Here is a 25,317-nt window from a genome sequence, read left to right as displayed (position 1 = left end):
CAACCGCTCCAGTGGAGCTGCTCAGTGGCCAGCAGATCAGACTGTGGTTGTACTGGGCAGCTTCCAGGTATGAATGTGTAATTGTGTGAATGTGACAGGTCGTCGTTGCCAATGAGAAATTGTTCTCAATCGACTTACCTGGATAAATAAAGGTGAAATAAAAAATAAAATGTGGATATGCCTGTCTTAAAAATGTGTTCAACCTAAATGTAAGGAATGCCCGATGACTATGTGTCTGTCCTTGTCTTATGTGTGTATTTTGTGAGTTGTGTCATGAAATGATAGTGTATGTTTAGTTTTTGTCTTTTAACTTTTATTTTTTTATTGTTTATGATGTTGTTATGTGTATTTATTATTGCATTGCCACATTTTCAAGAGAGTTGTAAGGACCTCAGGAAGAGGTGCAGGAGCTAATGAAGATCCTAAACAAACATAATCATAAAAACCCAAATAGGGATGCTGTGAAAAGCTGAAAAAAGCTAATATGTGGGATTCTATTTCTTAGTCAAATAATCTTGATAGCTGAATATATCTCTAATCATACTTTGAGTCAGTAGCCATATTACACAGTAACAATAAATCCATCTTAAAAGGAACACGCCGACTTATTGGTACTTTAGCTTATTCACCGTATCCCCCAGAGTTAGATAAGTCCATACATACCCTTCTCATCTCCGTGCGCGTTGTAGCTCTTTCCGACGACTTTCCATCTAGCCTACTGCTCCGAATAAGTGACAAAATAAAGCCAACGTGTTCCTATTTACATGTTGTGATTTGTATAGTCACAGTGTGTACAAATAACAAGGTCACATGAGACACAGCCATCTTCTAACCGTATATAAACTGGGAACTATATTCTCAGAAAGGCGAAGCACTGCTACTTCTACTACTTGGGCGGAGTGATATGCTTGCACCTGAGAAGCACCGGACAGAGAGTAGAAATGCTTTGCTTTTCTGAGAATATAGTTCCCAGTTTATATACGTTTAGAAGATGGCTGTGTCTCATGTGACCTTGTTATTTGTACACGCTGTGACGATACAAATCACAACATGTAAATAGGAACATGTAGGCGTTATTTTGTCACTTATTCGGAGCAGTAGGCTAGTTGGAACCAATTACCTTCAGTATCCGTGCTAGGCTAAGCTACCGGTGGAGCCGTCGGAAAGAGCTACAACGCACACAGAGATGAGAAGGGTATGTATGGACTTATCTAACTCTGGGGGATACGGTGAATAAGCTAAAGTCCCAATACGTCGGCGTGTTCCTTTAACCAGTACAGCTGGAGCATGCGCTGCTTGTTAGGGTTGGGCAACGATTCTGATTCCAATTCCGATTCTTCCTTTCGATTGCGGTTATTATCGATTCCGATAATGAGGGGTAGGCAAAGAGTATAGAAGTACCAAGAGGCGAAACTCAATAGAACGTTGTGTTGCGTTCAGTCCATGATGGCCGAGCTGCACTCTTTAGAACATTCCATTGCAAGCTGCAGCTCGGTCATGGGTGCGTTAAGTTCTAAAGAGTGCAGCTCCACCATCTTGGACTGAACGCAACACAACGTTCTATTGAGTGTTACCTCTTGGTACTTCTATACTCTTTGGGGTGGGGTTGAAACGGGTCACGTGCTTATTTCACAAATAAGAGGAACATTTTATTTTGATTCAATGTTGATTTACAGTTTTACCGGGCTTTTTCAACGTAAGATAAAGCCAGACTAGAACGCCCCTTACTGTGCTCCATGGCAACACAACAAGCGTCTGGAAGTATGGTGGCCGCTACGGAAACCTTGTGCATGTTAAATTTGGAACCGATGATCGGATTTGAAACCAAATTTTCCAAACGATTCTAAACGATTCCAATAAAGAAATGGTTCCATTGGAATTGGAATTTTCGAAACGATTCCAAGTTGGAACCGCTTCTCGATGCCCAATCCTACTGCTTGTAATAATCAACATTTCTGAGATAGTATTTGAATTAATAGCATGAAAGAAGGCATCCAGGAGTAGACGGTCAGCCACACGCTTGCTGATGTGAAATGAAATGAAAGGAAAGGAAAGCAAACATGTGTTCTGCGTGTTACACATGCTGTTAAAATCAAAATTAATCTGCTGTTTTTCGGTGGAGACGGGCTCTCTGCCGTGAGCGTGGACACTGGCAAGATAATGAGGACCAGACCGCCTGCAGTGAAAGTTCATCACAGAGCGCACGCACACTCAGAAACACACCATAAATGTTGGCCCCATGTCTTGCTTTCTTCACAACCTGTGTGACCTGCATTCAACAGAGCCTCAGCCATGGATCATTAGGAGAGTAATCTGCGAGTGTGTTCGTCACAGCGGGGCTCCGTGACTTGGGCCCAAATGTTTTTCATTTATCACTGACGGAATATACGCCGCCCACCGGGGGAGCGATGGATCTGTCAATGGGATAAACACTTTTCTAAAAAAAAAGATGGAAAGTCCCTGAGGTGAGTTCACAAGACGTGTTTGTCTTCTTTGGTCTGAACCCCCGATTGGAAAACTTGACTTTGTTGTAATTGTAGTGTTTGGTTTGTTGATGTTCACACTGCACGGTGAAAAATGAGGCACATGGACGCACAAACAAAAGTCACACGTTGCTATTTGGGTAACCCGTCATCCCACCAGGTCAAAGGTTAGATTCCTGTAACTGCAGCTGGCCATGATGGATTTGTTTACACTCTGCGCTGTAATTGACCTTCTCTGGCTTGAGAAATGAAGTATGAGCTTTAATTAGCTGTACGACGCTTTCCAAGCATGGAGAACTACTGGCATTTTGGGGTAGTTTCCTCTATTCCTCTCTTTCTGAACTGCTGCTCTCTTGGAAATAGACGAGTCCTGTCTTTATGTGCTACTGGAAACACTGACAATCCATCTTCGAGTCATATTTACAAATGGGAGATCATTTTAATTACGATAATTTTTTCCAAGCTTTGACATTTACTGAGCTTTGAATGCTTCCTCGTGGCAGAAATTGAATGTTTGCAGTGATCAAAGGCCCCATTTCCACTGATTTCTGTCTGCTACTTTTTAAAGATTATTTTTTGGGGCATTTTCAGCCTTTTTTCATCAGCCTTAGCCGATGACCGATACGGGCTGCCGATTTTCTTGAGCCGATATTTGGAGCCGATACTGCTTTTGCTCCCTCAATTTACATCATTAAAATGTAAACCATGCCTCTTTATCCCCGAATCCCAAACAAATCTGGATTCGGCGCATCCCTAATCAGGACCAAAACCTCACCCCTCTGCAGTCAGCCTCACCAACAAGGCCCCGGACCCCCACTGACACTGAAACCGCCCCATCCCTAGTCACTACACTTGCACTAACCTTCATCCTGGCCTATACACCTGCCCATTGCACATACTATATATCCTTTGCAAATTCTGCACTCAACCCATTCAGCCTCTTTTTTCTTTTTCTTATGCAACTGTTACTTTGTATGTATATATTTGTTTTTCTATATTTATTGTTTATTTCATATTAATATTTAATATGTTTGTGTGTTTGTTTGTTTGTTTATGTATGCACCTTTCTCCAAGGCAAATTCCACATGTGTACTTATTGTGGCAATAAAACCTTTTCTGACTCTGATGTTGGAGGGATTTCAGTTCTTTTCCCTTTGAATACTCGGGTGTTTCAGATCAATTCGCTTTTATCATACTGACCCCTTGTTCCTCGGCAGCCATGGCTATCTTGTACAGTAAGTCCTCGTCCACAAAAGGCCGCACGGCATCGTGGATGATGACCACCTTCGGCCTCTCCTCCTCCCCGTCGCCCAGAGCCCGCACGCCGTTACATATCGACCTGTGACGAGTCGAGCCGCCTGGCACCGCTCGAACCTTCTTGTGCTGGAAACGCTGGACGATGTCCGTCATCAGGTCCATGTTTTCTTTGGCAACGACGACCACAATGCTCTGGATCCATGACACCCTGCAAGAACACACCGTCTGTTTTGTCAGGTGAGAAGTCAAGAAAGAGCAGGGAAGATAGGCAGAACATAACATCCACCCAGAGCTTCTTACATTTAGGAATCAGGGCTGCAACTAATCTATCGATGATGTTTTTGCTTGTTTAATCTGGAAAATGTCAAAAACATGCTTGTTAAAAGTTCCCAGAGCCTAAAATGACGTGTTCAAAATTCTTGTATGGGCCGACCAACAGTCCAAACCCAGAGTCATTCAATTAACAAAGACATAAAACAGAAAAAGGCAGAAAATCCTAACATTTGGGAAAATGGAACCAGCAAATGTACAACAAAGAATAAAAAATACAAAAAGTTGTCGAAGTGTCTTTCTGCTAAGCTAAGTGGTTGAGGGCTTTGGCGTCATAGTTAGGGTGCACACATAATAGTTGTATCAAACTTCTAATCTAACTCTCAGCAAGAAAACAAATGAGCGCATTTCCCAAAACATGAATTATCCCTGTGACAACAATGACAACAAATTATCAAAATTGTTGTTGAATTATTTATTTTTTTTATTTACTGTTACCAACTTCATAATCATGCCACTTGAAACTCAGGCCTTCTATCTGTGGGACATCTCAACTTCAGTTTGGTTTAAATTACAGAGGTTCAGTGATATAGAATGCTTTGCCATCAGATTTTTCAAAGCTAACACTTGTACAATTTAAGAACGCTGTTAAATGTTTGTTTTTGTCTGTGCAATGTTATCCCTATGGAATGCTTTTGTAAACAACCCATGTAACTCCTAATATTATTTGATATTATTCTGTTGTTTTGATTGGTGTGTTCTTTCTTTTCTTTTTTTCAGTATTTTAATTTCTTTCCATTTTAATCATATGCATTGGAGAGTACCCAGATTAAGCCCCTCTGAGTTTTTTCCATCTCTCCATCACATCTGTAGGAGCCACATATTGTATATTGTTTATGGTCTCATTTATATTATTCATTGATTATTATATTGTGCACTTATATTGTAGGTGGTGGGCGTTTTCATCGCGGTTTGAGCGGAAGTAATAACATATTTGTTTGCTTCACCTGTTCACCTGGGTTTTTTTGGGCTTTGACAGAGAGGGGGTGAGCCTGGGAGCGACCACTTTCTGTCGATCGCCACACTAATGCACTTATTTCGACTCAGGTACTCAAGTAACTTTACATTTGGTAACTGCAGTGCTAGTTGTATTATTTTGTATTGATTATGTGTATATTAATCCATAGTATTTGTGTATGTGTAAACCAAAATAAGTTCCACCAGTATGATAATGCACAACTTTCAAGACCATGCATCCCTACTTACGAGTGTGTAATGACTGTGGATCTGACTCACTCAACTACTTTACAGCGCTAACACTGATGACCTATGACCTCTCTGTAATCACCGGGGCCACACAGGCAGCATCTCCATCCTGCTCTCTAGTCCCAGGATGTTGCCGCATTCATTTCCTGACAACATGTAAACACTGACCACGAGCTAAGAGGAGACACATTTCATTATAAACACCGGTTGTTATTGGATTGTTGTAATGAAATCCATGCAATGACCACCACACAGTGTAAACATCCACCTCTCTTCACTGTCATGGAGCCTGAAATCCGCAGAACACATCACTGTCGGTCTTCCAGTAGTGGAAGAAATGCTTTCAGTACCAACATGTGATAAATAAAGTACTTACATGAGAACGTATAAGATTTTTAATGCAGGACTTTTATTTGCAACAGAGCATTTCTACACTGTAGTATTGCTACTTTTACTAAAGTAAAAGATCTGAGTTCTTCTTTCACCACTGGTCTCATGTTTATGTGCGTAGTAATAGTAAGACTGAGCAGCCTGAACTCAGACTGCACAGACACACACCGACCGACAGAGGAAGTGAAGTCCTGTCCTGCTTCCCTCTCCTGCTCTGTCACTAACGTTAACGTTACACCTGAAACGTTACCTGGATATCTTCACAAATAGGGATTATGACATTTTAGTCCTATCTTATTTTATTATTATCCTACCTCTCGAAAGCCTGGATAGTGTAGCTTATGAGCGGCCGACCCAGAAACGAGCAGAACTGTTTCGGTGTCTGTAGTCCGGTTCTCTCTCCGGTGCCGCCGGCAGGAAGAACCACAGACACCAGGAAGTCCACGCTGGATCCCGCCAGCTGGTGATTGCTCTTCCCGGCCTCGCGGGTTGGGAAAATCCCGGGATGAGCGGGCCTGTCCGGGTCGCAACTATGGCTCTGCATGTTGATGTGGTTATCCTCCATCAGTTGGGTGGGTGAGGGGTCACGGCAGGTCATTCCCAAAACTGTCCATTCCCAGCTAATGGGCGGGGTGGCAAGATAGCGGCAACGTGGATGGAGAGTTAGGAAAACAGCGATGTGAAGCTAGAACCGTTAAACGGCGTACATCCGGTGAATACTTTCAAAATAAAAGAAAAGGTTGCTGGTAAAGATGCGCCATTGTTGTTCTTTTTATTTATTTGACCACAAAGCACCTAAATGGCATAACTTGGCAACGAATGTATAGTGGGATACTTGTTCTGTAACCTCAAGTAAACTGTTTTCAAATGTCTTAGTTCTTCAGTGGTGAAAAACAAAGTTTAAAATGAATGCCACCTTTAAAATACTCCATAACAGCTAATAGTCACCCTGTGTAAATTTCTTTATGAAGCAATGTTATTGTAATCACATTGAAATACTTGAATTAAAAAATGACCAGTAATTACCAATTTTTAACTGGTAACTGGTTGATTGGATAATAGCCTACAATTACTGCAGGAGCAAGTATTTTGCACTCAGCATGAATATACACTCAGATGTAGTCTATTTTAAGTTTTAGTTTGTTTTAGTTTAATTAATTTTATTTTAAAAGGTGACATTTTTTCATTTCCGGTCAAAATTTTGTGGATACCATGGATGAATACTTGACCAAATATTATAAACTGTCTCTGGACTTGACGTATCTTTTGAGAAGATTTGGCAGCTGCCGCTGCAAGGTCGCCACAGATCTAAGTTCTCGCGTGATTTCAGGTTCTATCTCACTGCAGAAAGTAGATTGTAATAGCAAGTCTCACGAGAACTCAATACTACATCAGCCTTTGAGAAAACTATTCCTGCAGTAAGAAATCTTACCAAAATTATGTTTTTATTTTGTGCGAAATTCATATTACAGCCTGTAAGAAAAACTAAGAAGCAATTTTCTACACATACATATTTATGATTTATTTTAAAATTAAGAACCTAATGTTTTTTATGTCAAGACTTTTACTGTGAAGATTATAGCCATATTGTAAAAATTGTTCTTCCATCAGTAACCCACCTTCCTGTAGATGAAATATCACCCTGCATGGGTCATACATGCAAAAGTCTCCATTGACAACAACACGTGATAAAAAGTGATATTTATTTTCATATAAAGCTATTACAAGACTGATTAATGAAAAAAATCGTTTCCAGATTCCACCCACCTGATGACACCGTTTAAGCAAAACTTATCATATTATATGTTGCCACAGAAAATATATTACATCATACATCTTACATAGTAAAATTTTATACACATGGCCATACTTCAAAAAAGGCAAGTAAGAATTTGATATATGTACAAGTATTTACACTGGATTGCGGAGGTGTTTGGTGTTTACTGGTGTTGGTGCCTAAACTACAGATCTCCATCTGCATATAAAATGAATACATAGGAAACGCATGCACATGGCTACATCTGGGACAATGTGTGTCGGCCTCGGGGCTCCAGAAGGCTCTGCAGACTGTACATCCCAGTTCTGTTCACATTATCTTTTAACCTCATGGATTCAAATGTCAAGACAAGTCCTTAGCGTGCGCTTTGGAGTTCGCAAACATAGTGAGGAACCAGCTTCACATAAATCAAGTCCCAGTCACATTGAGTGATATTCCACAAGCTCTGGACGTTTGTGCCTCGATGTCGCAGAGACAAAACTCCTGTAGGTTTGCGTGGATTCAGAGTGAGTCTCAGGGTTCAGTGTCGTGCCAGTTCTCACTCAGCCGGTTCTTCCCCAGCCTCCTCTTGCTCTTGGACTTGGGCTTGGGCTTGTGCAGGAGCTGCGGCGGCGACAGAGCCGGCTCCTCGAACTTGTTGCCCGACTCGTTGTGCTGCCTTGAGTACCTCTTGCACTTGCAGGAGGTGACCACGGTGATTTTGTACGTTCTCGTGCTGCCGTCCTGACACTGCAGTTGGATGCGCTGGGTGCGGGTCTTGTCGTTGACACAGCGCCAGTCTTGGTTGCTGCTCCTGCGACCCCACAGCTTCCTGCCGTAGGCGCCGCCGATCCAGTTCTGAAGCATGTGAGCTGGGAGACACTCACCAGCGCACACCAGCTCCTTGATGGGGTTGATGCTGGTGCAGTGGCCATCAGAGATGTACTTAGTGGACCTCAGCTCTCTGCATCCGATTTGGCTCCGTTCTGTGGAAAGACACAAGATCAGAATTGTAAGAATCTGGCAGCTGCAAAAGGATGGATATGGGAGAAAAGGTCTATTTTCTGTCTATAAAATGTCAGGGAATAGTGGAAAAAAAAAGCCTGTTAAAATGTTCACACAGCCCAAGGTAATGTCTTTAAATGTCTTGTTTTGTTCGACCAACAGTCCAAAATCCAAACACATTCAGTAAGCCATCATGAAAAAAAAAACCCTTGCATCTCTCACATTTGGTTGTGATAATGTCATAGGCAGTGGTGGAATGTATCTAAGTACATTTACTCAAGTACTGTACTTAAGTACAAATGTGAGGTACTTGTACTTTACTTGAGTCTTTTCTTTTAATGCCACTTTCTACTTCTACTCCACTACATGTCAGAGAGAAATATTGTACTTTTTACTCCACTACATTCATCTGACAGCTTTAGTTACTAGTTACTTTACACATTAAGATTTTTGCACACACAACACATGTAGTTCCAGCTGAAATGATTAGACCACTAAACACACAACTGTTTGGATCCTTTACAGTTTGTAAAATGTGAGGATTTTTCTGCTTTGAGTACTTTTACTTTTATAATACTTTAAGCCCATTTTCCTGATGATACTTACATACTTTTACTTAAGTAACATTTCCAATGCAGGACTTTTACTTGTAGCAGAGTATTTTTACAGTGAGGTATTAGTACTTTAACTTAAGTAAAGGATCTGAATACTTCTTCCGCCACTGGTCACAGGTAATGTCCCTGATGAATAAACAATAAATAAATAAAATGTATGAAACAGAAAAGAAGCAAATCCTTACATATGAGAAGCTGAAACAAGCGAATGTTGACTAATTGTCTGTGAAGGTTCTCAGTCATCCAGGTCATATTTATCCAGCGAAGGGTTGAACATAAGGGCAACTAGACTTGGTTAAAGGTGCTCCGAAGAACTGAAGAAGTCTCTGGTAGTCGGATGAGAGCTCAAACGTCTTTGGAGCACCTTTAACCAAGTCTAGTTGCCCTTAAAGGACAAATCTGGCGCAAAATGGACCTAGGGGTTAATAACACATTTGTACCGAGTCGACCGTTCTCTGGGATATGTTTTCATGCTAATCGAATGTGACCAGTTTTAGCGCAAATCGCTAATTAGCTTATAATGCTAGTCGTCGGGGCACAGGGGTAAAGCATTGAGAACTTTGTAAGTGTACAGACAGTTTATTAAAAAGATAGTTTATAAAGACAGTGGTGCTATTTGAGCCTTGTTAGTGGTGTAGAAATAGCGATTTCTTTTTACTTTACCAGTGCCCCAACGACTAGCGTTATAAGCTAATTAGCTGTTTGCGCTAAAACTGGTCACATTCGATTAGCATGAAAACAAATCCCAGAGAACGGTCGACTCGGTACACATGTGTTATTAACCCCTAGGTTCATTTTGCGCCGGATTTGTCCTTTAAGTTCAACCCTTCCCTGGATAATGTTGACTAAAACATTATTTTATTATTAAAATAGTTGCTGATTAATTTCGATGAATCGACTAATTGTTGCAGCTCTAATGTTAGATTTACTTTTCTGAGAGATTTGAGTCAGACTGTCCTTTTCAGCACTAATTGAGACAAGAAAATGACTCATCACAGTGACTCTGTCATGATATTGAAAGGTAAGTCATGATAATAGTGAAGGATTACTGCCCAGCCTTTAACCCTGTACATTATGTCCATAATGAGCCCCTTCGTAGCCTCTGGTAAGTCACAGGAACCCAGGGAAGGAGCACAATAGCATTTTGACCTTTCTACTTCAAAAAGCTGAGGGACTATGGCATGTGAGAAGGAAAACACTTTCTTATTTATCAGGATTAGCTCTGTGCAGCAGCTACGACTGTCTGTATTATTCTGCCGCAGGCTTCAAACACTGTCCCCCTGCTCGCCCCTTCACCACTGTAACCCAAGCTCTGGTCCATTCATACAGCTCAGTGACAATGCCTCCCCCCCCCCCTTCTCTGTGACTGAGTGTTTGATGAATGAACTCCCTCTCACTCCCCTCCCCTCCCTCAGAGCCACAATCGGAGGCTCCCTGTTCACGGGAGAACACCTCCATTCAGCTGCTGAGTGTTACCTCAGCTCACTGTGGTGATTGGCAGGGAAACTCTGCAGAGAGTCACAACTACAGCAGCAGAGCCGCTGTATGATTTCAGTGCAGGTACATTCAGTAAGCCACTTTTAGTCTGTCCAAGACTATTGTAAGTAGAGATGTTCCGATATCAGCTCCGATACTGCCTAAAACACTGGTATCGGTATCGGGAAGTACTGGAGTTCATGCACCGATCCGATACCACGTAAGAAAGCCCTAAAGAAAATCTACATTAAAGTAGTTTATTTATGTTCTTTTTCCATTATAATGGACTGTCAAACTGGATAATATAAGAAAGTTCTGGGGCGTTCATTATTTGTGTTTGTTCATGTTTCACAAAGAGTTTAACCTGAGCCAGGCCGACAACAAAGATATAGAAATCATATCACATCCATACAGGGATAGTAGTATACAGTTGTTAAAACACAACAAAATATATGACACACTGGTATCAGATCGGTACTCGGTATTGGCCGATATGCAAGTTCAGGTATCCGAATCAATATCGGGAAGCAAAAAATGGTATCGGGCCATCTCTAGTTGTAAGTTTACAGTGACCTTGTAGTGATGTTTATTTACTTTTCTACAACTGCAGGATTCTTGTGATATGTTATAGTAGCTGCGTGCTATTTTAAAGTGTTTTGATTACGTATATATGTAAGTCTATAATCTGTTTCAGTATGTGTAGCCTAAATGATGATGGCATGATGATAGAGCTGGGCGATATGGAGAAAATCAAATATCACAATATGTTTGACCAAATACATCGATGTCGATATTGTGGCGATACTGAAGGGTTCACTATTGGTGCTTTCACAAAATATTTTCTGAGAGTTTTGATAAATAATCACCAATAATGTGGATACCATGGCGAATTATAAAACAGTAAGTAAGTCCGGTGAGTCCAGAAAATGACATCACGTCACTGTAATGCAGCCTTTAAAACCAGGAAAAGACAACATGTGTGTCATATCACGATATTACGATATCCAAAATGTAAGACGATATCTAGCCTCATATATCAATGTCGATATAATATCGATATATTGCACAGCCCTACATGATGATTAGGGTTGGGCATCGAGAACCGATTCCTACTTGGAATCGGTTAAAAAATTACGATTCCAGTGGAATTGTTTCTTTATTGGAATCGTTTGGAGGATTTGGTTTCAAATCTGATCATGGGTTCCAAATTTAACATGCGCAAGTTCTGGTTTCCGTAGCGGCCAGGCGCTTGTTGTGTTGCAGCCTTGGAGCATAGTAAGCAGCGCTCTAGCGTGGCTTTATTTTACATTGAAAAAGCCCCGTAAAACTGCAACCCACCATTGAATCAAAATAAAACTTTCCTCTTATTTGTGAAATAAGCATGTGAGCCGTTTCAACTCCACCCCTCAAAGAATCGGAATCGAGAATCGATAAGAACCGGAATCGAAAGGAAGAATCGGAATTGGAATCAGAATCGTTAAAATCCAAACGATGCCCAACCCTAATGATGATGGGATTAGGGATCTGATTAAAAGGTCCCTCATTTGGCTCTTTGAGATGTAGATGTTGATGTAGGCTACAGACAAAAAAAAAACAAAAAAACAGGAAATTGGATTCTTAAACCAGAACTTTATCAAGAGTTTTCGGCTGAATGCATCCAGAAGAATTAAGAAAATTGAATAAAGTAAAGGGTAAAAAGTGGAAATTGGAAATGGAACAGCTTGCATTTTCTGCTAGTTCTGTTTCCTCACCTTATTCATGCTCCTTGGGATTTTAGGCTACTAAAAGTAAGAGATTGGACCACAGTAATCCATTGTCTAATGCTAGAAAGCCAGTAGGCTACTCAGATATCATGACTGTTTAATGTCTTGCAAATAGCCTCACCAAAGAGACACCAGAAAGTAAAAGGAAACAATATAAAAGACAATTCTACACTAGTGAGAGAACAGTTTTCTAAAAAGCATCTTAACACACACACACACACACACACACACACACACACACACACACACACACACACACACACACACACACACAACGTTAGTCCCTATACAAATAGCCCACTAAATGATAAAGCGGAGCATCCTCCGGTCCTTACCGCCTCTGTCGTGCGCCGCGCTGGCCGCTCCTCTCCCGCCGGTCCGTGCGCGGTTCAGGGTCACGTTGCTCTGAACCTCCGGCACCGGCGCGCTCACGTGCGAGAACAGGAGCTCCGTGGCGTCGTTCTTGAAGGCTTGGCAACTCCTCAGGAGGATGCAAAGTATGACCAAGGAATGGCACGACTCGTACGCGCTCAGGTGCATGGTTGCTCTCTGGGTATGGGGGGTGGGAGAGATGTAGGTCCGGCTAAATGTAGACTGATTCTGGATGAAAAACATGGGAGAGCCGTGGTTTTATCCTGCCGGCCCGCCTCATGCTTTGGCAGCTACTCAGGTGCGTCTCTGTTGGGAGGCTGTGATTGGTCGCCACAGATGTACTAGTAACATAACCCCGCCCACTGCTTTTACTGTGGAGGGTTTAACATTTGATCCTGAATGCTGCAGAGGATGATGATGATGATGATGATGATGATGATGATGATGATGATGGGATTAGGTGCCTGAGTAATTGGCACATTAACACGTGGTTTTTGGTTCCATATATAGCCTATTTATAAAATATCTAAAAAGAAAATTATAAATATATATATATATATATTTAACTAAATAAAGTTGAAATAAATTACAATATAAAACACAGCATAATGAGAGACAGACAAAATCTAAATTAACCAAAACATAAGACAGGGATGGGGATCTATTAAAAGGATTGCCTATTAAGATGGGATTTTAGAAGCCTTTAATAAAAAGCTATAATCAGGTAACTTGAGAATTCCATTCCTAGACTCTTCATCCATAATAGCTACTGCAGAGAAGGAATGACAGAGACAATACTGAATATATTATATATATATATAAAACAAACAGATTAGACCCGGTCTTTATCTAAATGCAGACGCTTCTACATTTTAACTGACATGTTTTGCAGTCAAGTCAAAAAAAGATCAAATTACAGCTGGTGTTGTGATGATGTGATGATGTGATAAACAGACTTTGCTTTTAGTGTCTACTGCTGTTCTTGGATTGCATTTGTAGTTTTCTGGATGTTTCTTAACACTATAAAGCTGAGTTTTGTTTGTTTAAATGTATACCAATGTAGCTTCTCATCCTTCTAGCTTTCATATCAAATCTGAAGTGGTCCTGAGTCCCAGTAGCTGAGTTGCTGTGACCAGAATGTCCCTGCTTGTTTGAATCTCTGCATGAATTAGTTTCATGTGAGGGGAAATGAAATGTTCCCTCCCTCACTAAACTCCAAATCCAAGCTGCAGCTGCTCTGAATGTAAGGTGTGTGAGTGTGTGTGTGTGTGTGTGTGTGTGTGTGTGTGTGTGTGTGTGTGTGTGTGTGTGTGTGTGTGTGTGTGTGTGTGTGTGTGTGTGTATATATGTGTGTGTTTCTTCAACACTCCTGCAGCACTTTGGAAAACCAGTGAGAAGGCTGACAAACTTGTCTACTTGCGTCTTTAGATGCTGGATACAAATTTAAGTTTTGGATGTACAATATCGTTTCGATTTGGGAAACATTCAGATAAAGTTTGGCACCTCTCTGATCACATGCTGAAGAAAGCAAATATTGTTGGTCCAAATGTGCTATAGTTGCTCTTGTATGCAAAATAAAAGTACCTTGTGGGTAGCATTTCTCTGTCAGGTGAAACCCCTGCACCTCCAGATGTGTTTTCAGATCAGCTGAAGAAGGAAAGGTAGGAAAGAAGAAAGGAAAGAAATAAAAAAAAAAAACTTTAGATTGTGGCCGGGTTGGTTCAGTGGGTAGAGCAGGCGCACATTTACTGAGAGGTTCATGCCTCGACGCAGAGGTCCAGGGTTCCAATCCGACCTGTGACGATTTCCTGCATGATGTCTTCCCCCTCTCTATCCCCTTTCTCACTTAGCTGTCCTGTCAAAATTAAAGGTGGAAAAGCCCCAAAAAATAGTCTTTAAAAAACTTTACATTTGGTGGATGCTTGCACATGATTACTTCTCCATTCACATGCTGTGAAAGCAATAAGTCTGTCTATTGAAAGCTGGACTTGTCAGCGTTACACAACTTTTCTTGTGCATGTGGAAAATAGTTTATTACGATTATTATGCAAGGGCATTCCTATGTTCAACAAACATGCTCTAAAAATATTGCAAAATAACTATAATCATACCTATGATACTTTAGTTTGCTTTTAAGACTTAATTTTCAAGTTTTTAGTCATCAGTCTGCCTGTCTCCATACTGAGAAAAGTAGCTGGACTGTGGAAACAACCAGGGACAACGATAGAGAAATAGCTCCATGTGTCCCTCACAAAGCCTGATATGTTGCATTTTAATATTATTTTACTTACTTTCAATGAACCAAAACAAATCAGCCCAGATGCATTACAACTCAGATGATCAACTACTGAGCAACGTTGCTGTATTTCCTCTGACATTTGTTAAACGTTTTGAGCTCTCTGACATCTGCTGTGTTGTCAGAGTTAAGACAAATCATAGACATAATTGCCAAACATTATTTGCCCCTGATCCGGCCAGCCCACAGCTGCTCATTAATCAATGGTGACGGAGCATTAATCACACATGTATACATGACTGATCATTTAAGATCTTCTGGTTAGTTTCTCCTATTGGATGTTTTCCACGTCGTGACTTGCCACTTTCCTCTCTCTCTCTCTCTCTCTCTCTCTCTCTCTCTCTCTCTCTCTCTCTCTCTCTCTCTCTCTCTCTCTCTCTCTCTCTCTCTCTCTTAATTAAAGAATGAAAGCTGATATTGTCTGCGTGTGATTTGCTGTGTGTCTATGCCATCCTTCTTCTGCCTGCCTCTCAATCCCTGTAATTACTTTTGTGGGGAACATTCAATCCATGCCTGTCTTACTGATTTGAAAAGAGGCATCGTGCAGAGACACTAATTGCTGCTCATGTGAATGAAAGTTGATACGCTGATCATTCAGGTTTTTTTTATTATCACAACATCAATTTCTTTTTTTTAGGACTGTGGCATTCCCTTTCAGAATGGAGAGATGAGTAGGCCCGAGGACAAGTCTTTCTTTCCCTGAGTGTAAGGTTATCGTTTTAATCTTTAATCAGCGGTGAAGGAAATACTCTCGATGAGCCATACCCCTCTTAACGGTTAAAAACATGGACGTCAATATTTGCAACGTTTACTCAAGTGTTTTAAAGTAAAGTCATTGTAAAGACAGCAGTCAATGTCATACCTCCAAATATGACTATTTTCAGGGTTTCCGTTCAGGAAGAAAAGAAAGAAAGAAGTTGGAAAAGAAAGAAATATATATAAAAAAAAAAAAAAAGAAAAAAAAAAGCATGAAGGTTGGATGAGTATAAGGAAGGAAGGATTACAAAAAGGTAGGAAGAAAAGATCCTTATGGGACCGGCTAAAGAAAGAAGGAACTAAAAAAGGAAAATGTGAAGAGTAAAATGAAGGAAAAACAAAGAAGCTAAATGAAGGAAAAAGGCAAGGACAGAAACACTATGGCCAAAACTAAGTTGACACACCTGTGAACTTACATTTGTGCGCTTTTGGTCTATTTAGGTTATTTTTGGTTGTTTGGGTTGGTCTCCATCCTGTTTTAAAGTGACTGTGCTTCAATGAAACAAAGCCAGCGCCATAAAGAAATGGTTTGCCCAGTTTGGTGTGGGAGACCTTTAAAGAGCGCTGACCTCAACTCCATCCACCACCTTTGGGATGAACTGGAACGCCAACTATGATCCTCCAGGACTCATCATCCAACACCAGTGGTTGACCTCACTAACTCGCTCTTGTGGCTGAATGGCAGCAAATCCCTGCAGCCAGGTTCCTAAACTGAATGAGAGCTCTTACAACAGCAGATTCATGCTCCGAGTTTTGTAATCTTGTATGAGCATAAAGTTCAGGCGTCCACATACTTTTGGCCATGCAGTGTATGAATGAATGAATTGTTTATTTTCGTGTCTGGTTGCTTGCACATTATAGGATTATTCAGACACATTTTAAATGAACACTTTCCTAGTGCTGACACAAAACTAAATAAGTGCATAAAGGCAGTGGTGTAGTCTATGTATTGTAGTGGGTATACTGTACTGTATATATTGGCCAGAATCTACCTTTTTGGCATATCATAGTGGGGGGGTCAGGGTGTCCTCCCCCAGGGAAGGTTTGAGCATCAACGACTTTATTTCCTGTATTCGTATACACTTTTATGCACCAATTTACGGTGGAAATACCTTTATTTAGCCTATGTGAAGAAGAAAAACACAGATGACAATTCAAATTATATCAAACATATAATGGAAAGTATGTTGTTGTGTGTCATTGGGCATTTTTAAGTGGGTATATGGAATTTCTGGAGCTTTCTTAGTGGGTATACTGTGTATACCTGCGTATTACGTAGGGTCTTTGGTGTTTTTTTGCCCCCAACGTCTCCTCCCAGGCAGCGCGGCAATGGTTATGTTTAGGGTTAAGGTTAGGTTTAACTGCCTGGAAGGCGTTGTTGGAGGCAAAAAACACCATTGAGCATCATGTAGACTACATCACTGCATAAAGGGTACAAATTGTATGTACAAATCAACACAAAAAGCAGATAAATACAAGGAGGGTTCAAACGTGAAGTTAACATTTTAACATAAAACCCTTTCAGACCCGAATAAATGATGGTACAAATAGAAAATAGATTAGGCAAATACTGTAGGTATTCCAAATAAGTAGTTTCAGTATTTTATGAGTACTCGAGTAAATCCTCTCCGCAGGTGAAGCCAGTCTGTCATTAAACTTCACAGTTTCTGTTATTGTTTCCTCTCTCTTTTGTTTGTCCTCAAACAGGAGAACCAGAGGCTCATTCACTCCACTTCCGAATGAACATAAAGGACAACACGGCCAGCTCCTCTCAGAACACTAGATACACTTCGACGCCCCTCTGAGCTCCTTATGGGACCGGCTTAAATGACTACAGAATAGTGAATATGATAGGCTCTCCCTTTTGTGCCTTCAGCGGCTGCGAAACTCAGCAGCAGGAATTCGGTAGCCCCTAACCCTCATGGGAAATGAAAGGTGGTTGGGTTAATAGCATATTGACAAGCAGCATGGCGGGAGTGTGTGCGTGATCAGGAAGCGCCCACATGCAGTAATGGGAGGTGTGGCGAGGGTCGACCGGAGGGGAACAAAAGGAATGCACAACACCTGGAACAAAGCCAAGAAAGGTCATGGTGGCTACATAGTTTGGAAAAGATCCCAACAGAAGGCATACAACGGATGGAGGGCTGTGTCTACTTCACTTCTGTTATTACCTGGGATTGATCCTATATGACAGTCAATGGTACTTTTACTATCAGTATTGTTACACACCAATATACTACTCATGGTACACTTTGAGGCGCTTTCTTTAATTTAAGGGGGGTTGCATGCATACAAATAGGGGTGTCCAATATAATTTATCTATCTACGTGAGACTAGATATTGTCTTAAATTTGGGATATCGTAATATTGTGATATGAAGTGTTGTCTTTTACTGGTTTTTAAGGTTGCATTACAGGGGAGCGTGCCCATGTTACCATATTTCTAAGAATTTTTTTTTCACTGAAAATTAGGCCCTATGTTCCCACATTAACACTAACCCTAAGCCTAACAGGGCTGTGGGAACATAGGGCCTAATTTTAAGAAAAATCTTAGAAATGTGGGAATATAGGGCTGTGGGAACATAGGGCTGTAGAAACATAGGGCCTAATCTTCAGTGAAAAAAAAAATTCTTAGAATTGTGGGAACATTGGGCTGACCCCTATTACAGTTAAGTGAAAGTTTTTTTTTTTGCCTTTATCCACTTAGTCATTATATCCATGGTACTGATGATTATTTATCAAAAATCTAATTGTGTAAATATTTTGTGAAAGCACCAATATTCAACCCTACAATACCGACATCGATGTATTTGGACAAAAATATCGTGATTTGTTTTTTCTCCATATCGCCCAGCTTTACATACAAATATAATAATCTACTAACAAGCTTTTTCAGGAGCTTTCAACCTCATCGCATGGTCTTCATTAGCAAATAGAAGTGGTTCAGGTGTCATGTGAACAAGACATAAGGTGACCAAGGTTACAACCCTTATTTTTTCACGGGGCACGTTCATGTTTTCCTTTCACTGATGAAGACTATTCACTAAAATTCTTTCAAAAAAGCCAGACTAGTTGAAAGAGGGCATGGCACTGAGGAGTCATGCAAGTAAAAGCTTCAAAAGAATAGGGGTTTAAAGAATCACTGCACCAACTGGTTTCGACTGGTCATGTCTCTGGTTGAATCCGTGAAATCAGCTGGTTGTCTTGAATGCAAAGACAAATTCTTCTGGGCTTCCTTTGCACGTTTATTGGTGTTTTAAGCCCCCAACGTCTCCGTCCAGGCAGCGCTGCCTGGAAGGCACTAGGATTAGGCAATGGTTATGGTTATGGTTAGGGTTAAGGTTAGGTGGCTTGAAGTCAACGGTCGCGGCGCTGCCTTGAAGGAGACGTTGGGGGCTTAAATCACCATCGAGGCCTTTGCACATAAACCTGCAAACTAAATGTACCTTGTTTGCCTGTTAATTGTGGTGAAACACTGCCCTCTGCTGGATATTAGACCTCCCTGCAGATGAATGATGAAGACGTTCAATTATTAATACTGTACATCCAAATTTAGCAGGAACAATACGCAGACCTGACATAATCAATGCACACACCAACATAAAGCTGACATATTTTTTTGAAATACAATAGAACAATTGTTTTTTGTTTGTTGTGATTTCAAGCACAACAGGAGTTTCCTGGCAACAGTTGTGAGACTCCAAAGGTGGCAGACAATGGAGGTGGCTGATGTAGGTAGACGGCATTATCGCAAATACTTTTAAACCCCTGATTACAAAAAGGCACATGAATGCAACTTTTGTCACTTCTTTATCTGTAGTTTCTTCTTTTTTCACCCTAAAAATAGGACATAAAGGAGTCTCTTCAGAAGTCTGGAATACAGAGAGATGTTGATGTTTGCCAACTCAGCCTCGCCACAAAGTAAGACAAACTAATTTTGTGTGTGTGTGTGTGTGTGTGTGTGTGTGTGTGTGTGTGTGTGTGTGGGGGGGCATTTAAAACCAATGTATCTGTGGCTCTCACTGCAGCGGTTGGGAAGATTGAGATTCACACAGGTACATCATTTTAAAATGAAAAATGAAACAGGAACAAATAAGCAATTTTGCTGAACAGAAAACTCACCAGCGTCCCTGACTTATCAAGATTTCACTTTCTGAGGGAGCTGTGGCTGAATAACAACAAGGTAGGCTTCTGTAAAGATGTGTGTATTTCAGCAACAAAGTTTAAACTGAGTGAAAAAAAAAAATATTTTTTATTTTGAATCTTTTAGATCAGAGAGCTCAGCTGTCGTTCCCTCAACTGCTGCTTGACTGAACTTTACCTCCACAACAACAACATCAAGTCTATATCTGGTGAGCTTTTTACTCCTTTGAATTATCTGTGAAGATAATGTGAAAATGTTCTGAAATTAAAAAAGGGCCTCTGGCTGGGAGGTTGCTGGTTTGAATCCCTGGACAGACAGAAAAACATTAGCTTGGGAAAATAAATGTCATGCTACTCTAACCTTGATCATAATATAGATAGAAAAGGCTTAAAATGATTTTTTTTTACTGTCCTGTTGCAGTCAGAGGTGATATAAAATTTGAGGTTGATTTTTCGCTTTTACAATTTACTTTTCACACTCTGTTTTTGATGTACTTTTAGGAGGACAGACACCATTTATGGATGTTGCTGCAGTCCCTGCTCGTTGTTGACAGATTTCAGTCGAAGACATAAAGTACTTTAACCCACAAACAGCGTTTAAGAAACAAGTGCCTAAATAAAATCCTCCCTGGTCTCTCATACAGGGGCCCTCAATCATCTGACCTGCCTCCGACTTCTTTTTCTCCACAACAACCAGATCAGAGGGCTGGAGGACACGATGCACGAGCTCAGGAAAATGCAGCAGCTCCAAACTGCATGTGAGTGATGAAACTCATGAAGAGCGCCATCTTGAGCCTCCGACAGTCTGTGTTTATGCTTTAACCCTCCTGTTGTCCTTGGGTCAAATTTGACCCATTTTCAATAAGTTATTATATCAGAAATTTGGGTTTCTTTCAAACAAATACTAAAAAAAAATAACGTGGATGGTTCCATGCAACGCTCTTCACAAGTAGAGCAAATGATCAGTTCACTACTTTCATTGCATTTGGGTGTTTTATTTAATTTTATAGTAGTTGAAAAGAAGCATAAAAAAGTCAGAAAAAACAACATAAACGTCAAAAAAAGCGCCAGGAAAATCGACAAAAACATCGGAAAAAGTGACAAAAAACTTGGAAAAAAAAAAAAAAAAATGACAAAAACGTCAGAAAAAGCTTCAAAAACGTCGGAAAAAGAGAAGCTAAAAGTTGCATGGTCGACGGGAAGACAACGCAAGGGTTAAACAGCCAACAAGTCCACCGATATCCACAATATTGCACAGTAGACTGTTAATGGCTGCATACTTTTCTTTCTAATCGAGGGCTTCTTTGCAGCTTTCTTCCTCAATCCCATCTCCCATCAACCTGAGTATCGCCTCCATGTGATCCACTGCCTGCCTTCTGTCCTGGTTTTGGATAGAAAAGGTAAGATCTCGGGGGACATACGTATCTGACCTGCAAAGACTGCAGCCTGTCACTAAATATAACTTGTGCGTGGCTTGTATTTGGTTACATTATTCTGTATAAATGTGTTAAGTCTCTATCTCTTGTGTCATCAGAGGTGAAGTCAGTGGAGAGGGAGAGATCCTTCCAGATGTACAGCCAGGAGCGTCATCGTGTCCTCCAGTCTGTGGCTTTCTGCAGACGGGCAACATAGTCCTCAAGTAACCAAACAGATGGCTCCATGAAACGCTCTTCACTAGTCAAATTAAGGATCAGTTCACTACTATCATTGAGGTTTGGGTGTTTTATTCAATTTTATAGCATTATTCTGACTAAACTTTGACAGTCTGTGATTATCCATCAATATCCTGTGATCTTAAATATTAGTCATACTTACTGCTTTCTTTTAACTCAAAAGTTAGATATAATTTCATAGACTAAATAAGGTTTAGTGACCAGAAAGTAGTAATAAGTTGTTTTTAGTGTACACAGGTGGTAGTGGGGGTAAAAAAGTGCCGAAAATGCTACAAAAATGTTGAAAAAAAACTTTGAAAAGAGACAAAAACGTTTATATAAAAAAAAAAAAAAAAAAAAAAAAAAAAAAGCAAAATAAGTGACAAAAACGTCAAAGATGTCAAAAAAAGTGTTCATTTCAATTTTGACCCAGAAGGACAACACAAGGGTTAAAGGGGAACTCCACCGATTTTACACATCCAGTTCTGTTTCCAGGTCTTGGGGAGTAGTACTGCATGTATAAAGCCTTTTGTGGCTCCAGAGAGAGTTGCGTGAAGTAGGGCTGAATGATTAATTGAATTCAAACCAACATCACAATGTATTAAAAAGGTAATTTCAGGTATTGTGCCGAATGTGCCTTGCTACTGTAGCTCTGACACGAGGTAAGTGGAAATACTACAATTCAGCATTTAAAACAGCATCACGAGGCTGTGTGTGATGATTGCATGTCTAAAAACCTGACTACCAGTATGTCACATAGGCCTACTATGGCCCGGTAGGGATCACTGTTGTTTAGATGTGTGGTAGAGTTCAGATTCTCTGCCCGAGCCCGAACTCGGCCGATACGTCTCGCCACTATCCATGGAAAGAAAGCTATGCCTCTCCAGCTTCTCACATAGCTCTGGGTATATGTCCTGCACTGACTTGAGTGTGAGGTAAACTGTGCTAAATCGTGTCTCCCCATCTATAGCACTGTCTTCGATAATTGCGCAACCAGGCCAGATTATTTCAGATATCTCAGGAGTCCTTTAGCAGCAGATGTGGTCTCTCGTATATCCGGCGCGTTGTCAGCCAGTGTGTCGGCATGCAGACCGTGCCGAAGGACAGTATTGATTAGGTGATGAGTGGTTCCAGGACTTTGATTACGTTGCTGCCTTGTTCTGTTACCCACAGGTTAAAGGAATCGTAGTTGAGAACGTCAGTTGTAAAGGGCGGCCCACCTATTAAAAAATTGTCGGGTTTAAATCGGGCTCGGGCTCATAATTACAGTTAATGTGTCGGGCCGGGCCAGGCTCAGGTAGGGCCGGACTTGATATTTTGGGGCCGATCTAAGCTTTAATGTTACATTACATGTCATTTAGCTGACGCTTTTATCCAAAGCGAATGACAATTGCTATATATGTCAGAGGTTGCACGCCTCTGGAGAAACTAGGGGTTAGGTGTCTTGCAGGGACACATTGGTTGACGTATCGCAGTGGGAATCAAACCCAGGTCTCCCACACCAAAGGCATGGGTCATATCCACTGCGCCATCACTACCCCTAATGTGTGGAGGGTTCGAGCATGAAGCACCCGAATCCTCACCCAAACTGTCTGCGGTCGAGTAGAAATCGAATATACCAAAAATCAATATGATCAGTGGGCACTTTGATGAAGTTGGTCTTTATTTAATGTGATTAAGCTTAAATTGTTGGACATAGTGGATAGTATCAGTGTTCAGGACAAAGAAAGCCTCATTGGACCTGTAGTTTGATGTCTGTCCATTGAGGCTACACAATTAATGAAAGGATATCAAAATCATACTGCTGAAATTTTTCAAAACAAAGTATCCTGGTCATGATGTTCTTGTGCTGTGTACAACAATTCTTATCCAACAAATGATGCTGCATTTTTGGGAAGAAAAAAAAAAACCCTTTCATTTTGTTACCGTTTGGGAAATCCTGAGCATTAACATCATTTTTCACAATACACTAAAAATAAATTCATGTTTATGTTGTTTATATTTAAAAAATATACATTTTTGGTCAATATTGTGCAGCCATGCTATCCACTCACAATCTGCCATGAAATTATCAGTACAAAAAAAAAAAAAAACGGTCCCAATAATAAATCAAGTACAGAGTATTGCAAACAAACAGCTCTGATTGGCTAAAGTCACTTCTTTCCCGCACGTTGCTACAGTTTAAGGCAGAATAATGTTCCATCATTAGCCGTGTTTCATTCAATTGTCAAGCGACTTTTAAGCGAAGTTTTGAAATGTTGCAAAAAAGAAATGTGAATTAACTGGTTTGGAGCGAATTAGTCTATATCGACGACGTTATATTTCTGAAATTGTTCAGGTGCATCCTGCTGGCAGGCCAGATATTCATCACCTTACCCTTTCTGTGTTGGCATTCTAAACTCCCAGACTGATCTCATGAAATGGCGTATGTATGACACGCCAACTTGTATGCCATTATTAGCGTGTTATCAAGACGCATACTCGCTCGTTTATCAATGCCGTTTGGCCTCCATTGACTTACATTACCTTGCGATTGCGTGTGAATTTACGCTGTAGCGAGTAGTATGAAAGGGCGAAAATCCGCGTAGGGAATGTTGGTCAGGGTGGTAGATGGGTAAAACACAGGACTTTCATTCTCACGATAACATGCCAAATGGCGTGTAGGTTTATGTCCGCTGTATACAGCGTAGACATACATGCTGATAGCTCAAAACGCGTACAGATAACACGCCACTTGGCTTAAGAAAGTGGGCCTGTATGTTTACGCAAAGTCATGATGTCATGTTGAAACTCCGGCAGATTTATGAGGACTATGGTGAACTGCTCCTCAGATCTCTGCAGGGTAAATCCAGACAGCTAGCTAGACTTATCTGTTAGGGCTGCACAATTAATCGAATTTTAATCACGATTTTGGCTTCCCACGATCAAATTCACGCAATCGAGCGATATTTAAAATGCTTCATTCCGTGCATAGAACGCTCTGTATCAAAGTTTTTTTTGTTCCAAAGCTCCGTAAACCACTCTCTGATCACGTGCCTCCATGAGCCAATCAGAGTTGTTCCCTGCACCGTGCAGCTTAGTTTAGATGTAGACAGTCACAGAGGACAGAGTAACGTGAGGAAAATTCCACAACAGATAGCAGTCGGTCATAAGTCGTCACGAGGTTTACCAGTTTACCAGTAAACGCAACATTTTGTCCCGTCTGTGTTGTTTTTCAGACAGCAGCAGTGACCAGTGCTAGTTTGAGTCTTTTAGCTCAATACTTTAGCGGCAGACTGTTGAACGTCCCGCTGTTGGAATCCTCTACAGTGAAATACAGTCACACTACACCGTTTAACTGTCAGCATTTTAGCCGTGTTTAATCCAGTTACTACTGTAGCTAATGGTAGGCTAACGTTAGCTGCTGTGTAACGTGTTATTAGTGTTAACTAGCGTGACATGCAGCAATGTTTCTGTTGCCTCCAACGTCTGTTTTGGCACATCAGAGCGCAACGCAGACATTTAAGTGGCACCGTAATCCGCGTTGCTATTTCGTCCGGTAGATGCCCTATTGGCACCGGATTTTAACATGCGCTGTTAACGTGAACAGAAAATTGCGTTGTCTGTATCTTTTCACGGCAAACGCGCATGTTTGGAAAGCGGTCGCACAACAGCTGAAATGGCATACTCCTTCATAGTATCCTTCGACAGAGGAGGAATGTAGCACAATATGGATGTGAAAGCAGTTATGATTAGCCTATGTGACAATAAAATTTGTTTTGGTTAAAATCAACAAATAATCGTCGTAATTAATCGTGATCAATATATTGATAAAAATAA

At 40.8% G+C, this 25,317-nt stretch overlaps 3 protein-coding genes across 4 annotated transcripts in view; 1 reads left to right on the top strand and 2 right to left on the bottom strand.

Annotated features, from left to right (window-relative positions):
• The window catches only part of crppa (CDP-L-ribitol pyrophosphorylase A), a 54,360-nt gene extending 47,982 nt beyond the window's left edge, over positions 1-6,378 (bottom strand). The window contains exons 1-2 of one of the 2 annotated variants that reach the window (XM_031279535.2): positions 5,981-6,378; positions 3,684-3,948 (exon numbers count right to left, since the gene is read on the bottom strand). In XM_031279535.2, the coding sequence (XP_031135395.1) occupies positions 3,684-3,948; positions 5,981-6,264 (549 nt within the window). In that variant the 5' untranslated portion in view covers positions 6,265-6,378. The remainder of the gene's footprint in view (positions 1-3,683; positions 3,949-5,980) is intronic. The other variant, XM_031279534.2, reaches the window with a different exon arrangement.
• Positions 6,379-7,350: 972 nt separating this feature from the next.
• On the bottom strand, positions 7,351-13,052 carry sostdc1a (sclerostin domain containing 1a). The gene is made up of 2 exons (XM_031279614.2): positions 12,616-13,052; positions 7,351-8,408 (listed from the first exon to the last, which is right to left on the bottom strand). Exons 1-2 carry the CDS (start codon positions 12,893-12,895, stop codon positions 7,957-7,959), a joined length of 732 nt encoding a protein of 243 aa, XP_031135474.1. The 5' UTR covers positions 12,896-13,052; the 3' UTR covers positions 7,351-7,956.
• Positions 13,053-19,352: 6,300 nt separating this feature from the next.
• Positions 19,353-21,654, top strand: LOC116036101 (leucine-rich repeat-containing protein 72). Its single transcript, XM_031279556.2, has 7 exons — positions 19,353-19,434; positions 19,551-19,624; positions 19,817-19,886; positions 19,974-20,055; positions 20,491-20,604; positions 21,157-21,246; positions 21,381-21,654. The coding sequence occupies exons 1-7, from the start codon at positions 19,420-19,422 to the stop codon at positions 21,476-21,478; spliced, it is 543 nt and encodes a 180-aa protein (XP_031135416.1). The 5' UTR covers positions 19,353-19,419; the 3' UTR covers positions 21,479-21,654.
• The last annotated feature ends 3,663 nt before the right edge of the window (positions 21,655-25,317 follow it).

The sequence above is a fragment of the Sander lucioperca genome, chromosome 10 (assembly GCF_008315115.2).
Source record: "Sander lucioperca isolate FBNREF2018 chromosome 10, SLUC_FBN_1.2, whole genome shotgun sequence".
In the NCBI taxonomy this organism is placed as follows: domain Eukaryota; kingdom Metazoa; phylum Chordata; class Actinopteri; order Perciformes; family Percidae; genus Sander; species Sander lucioperca.
Note: the sequence above shows the minus strand (reverse complement) of the source record. Positions and strands in the feature narration are given on the sequence as shown.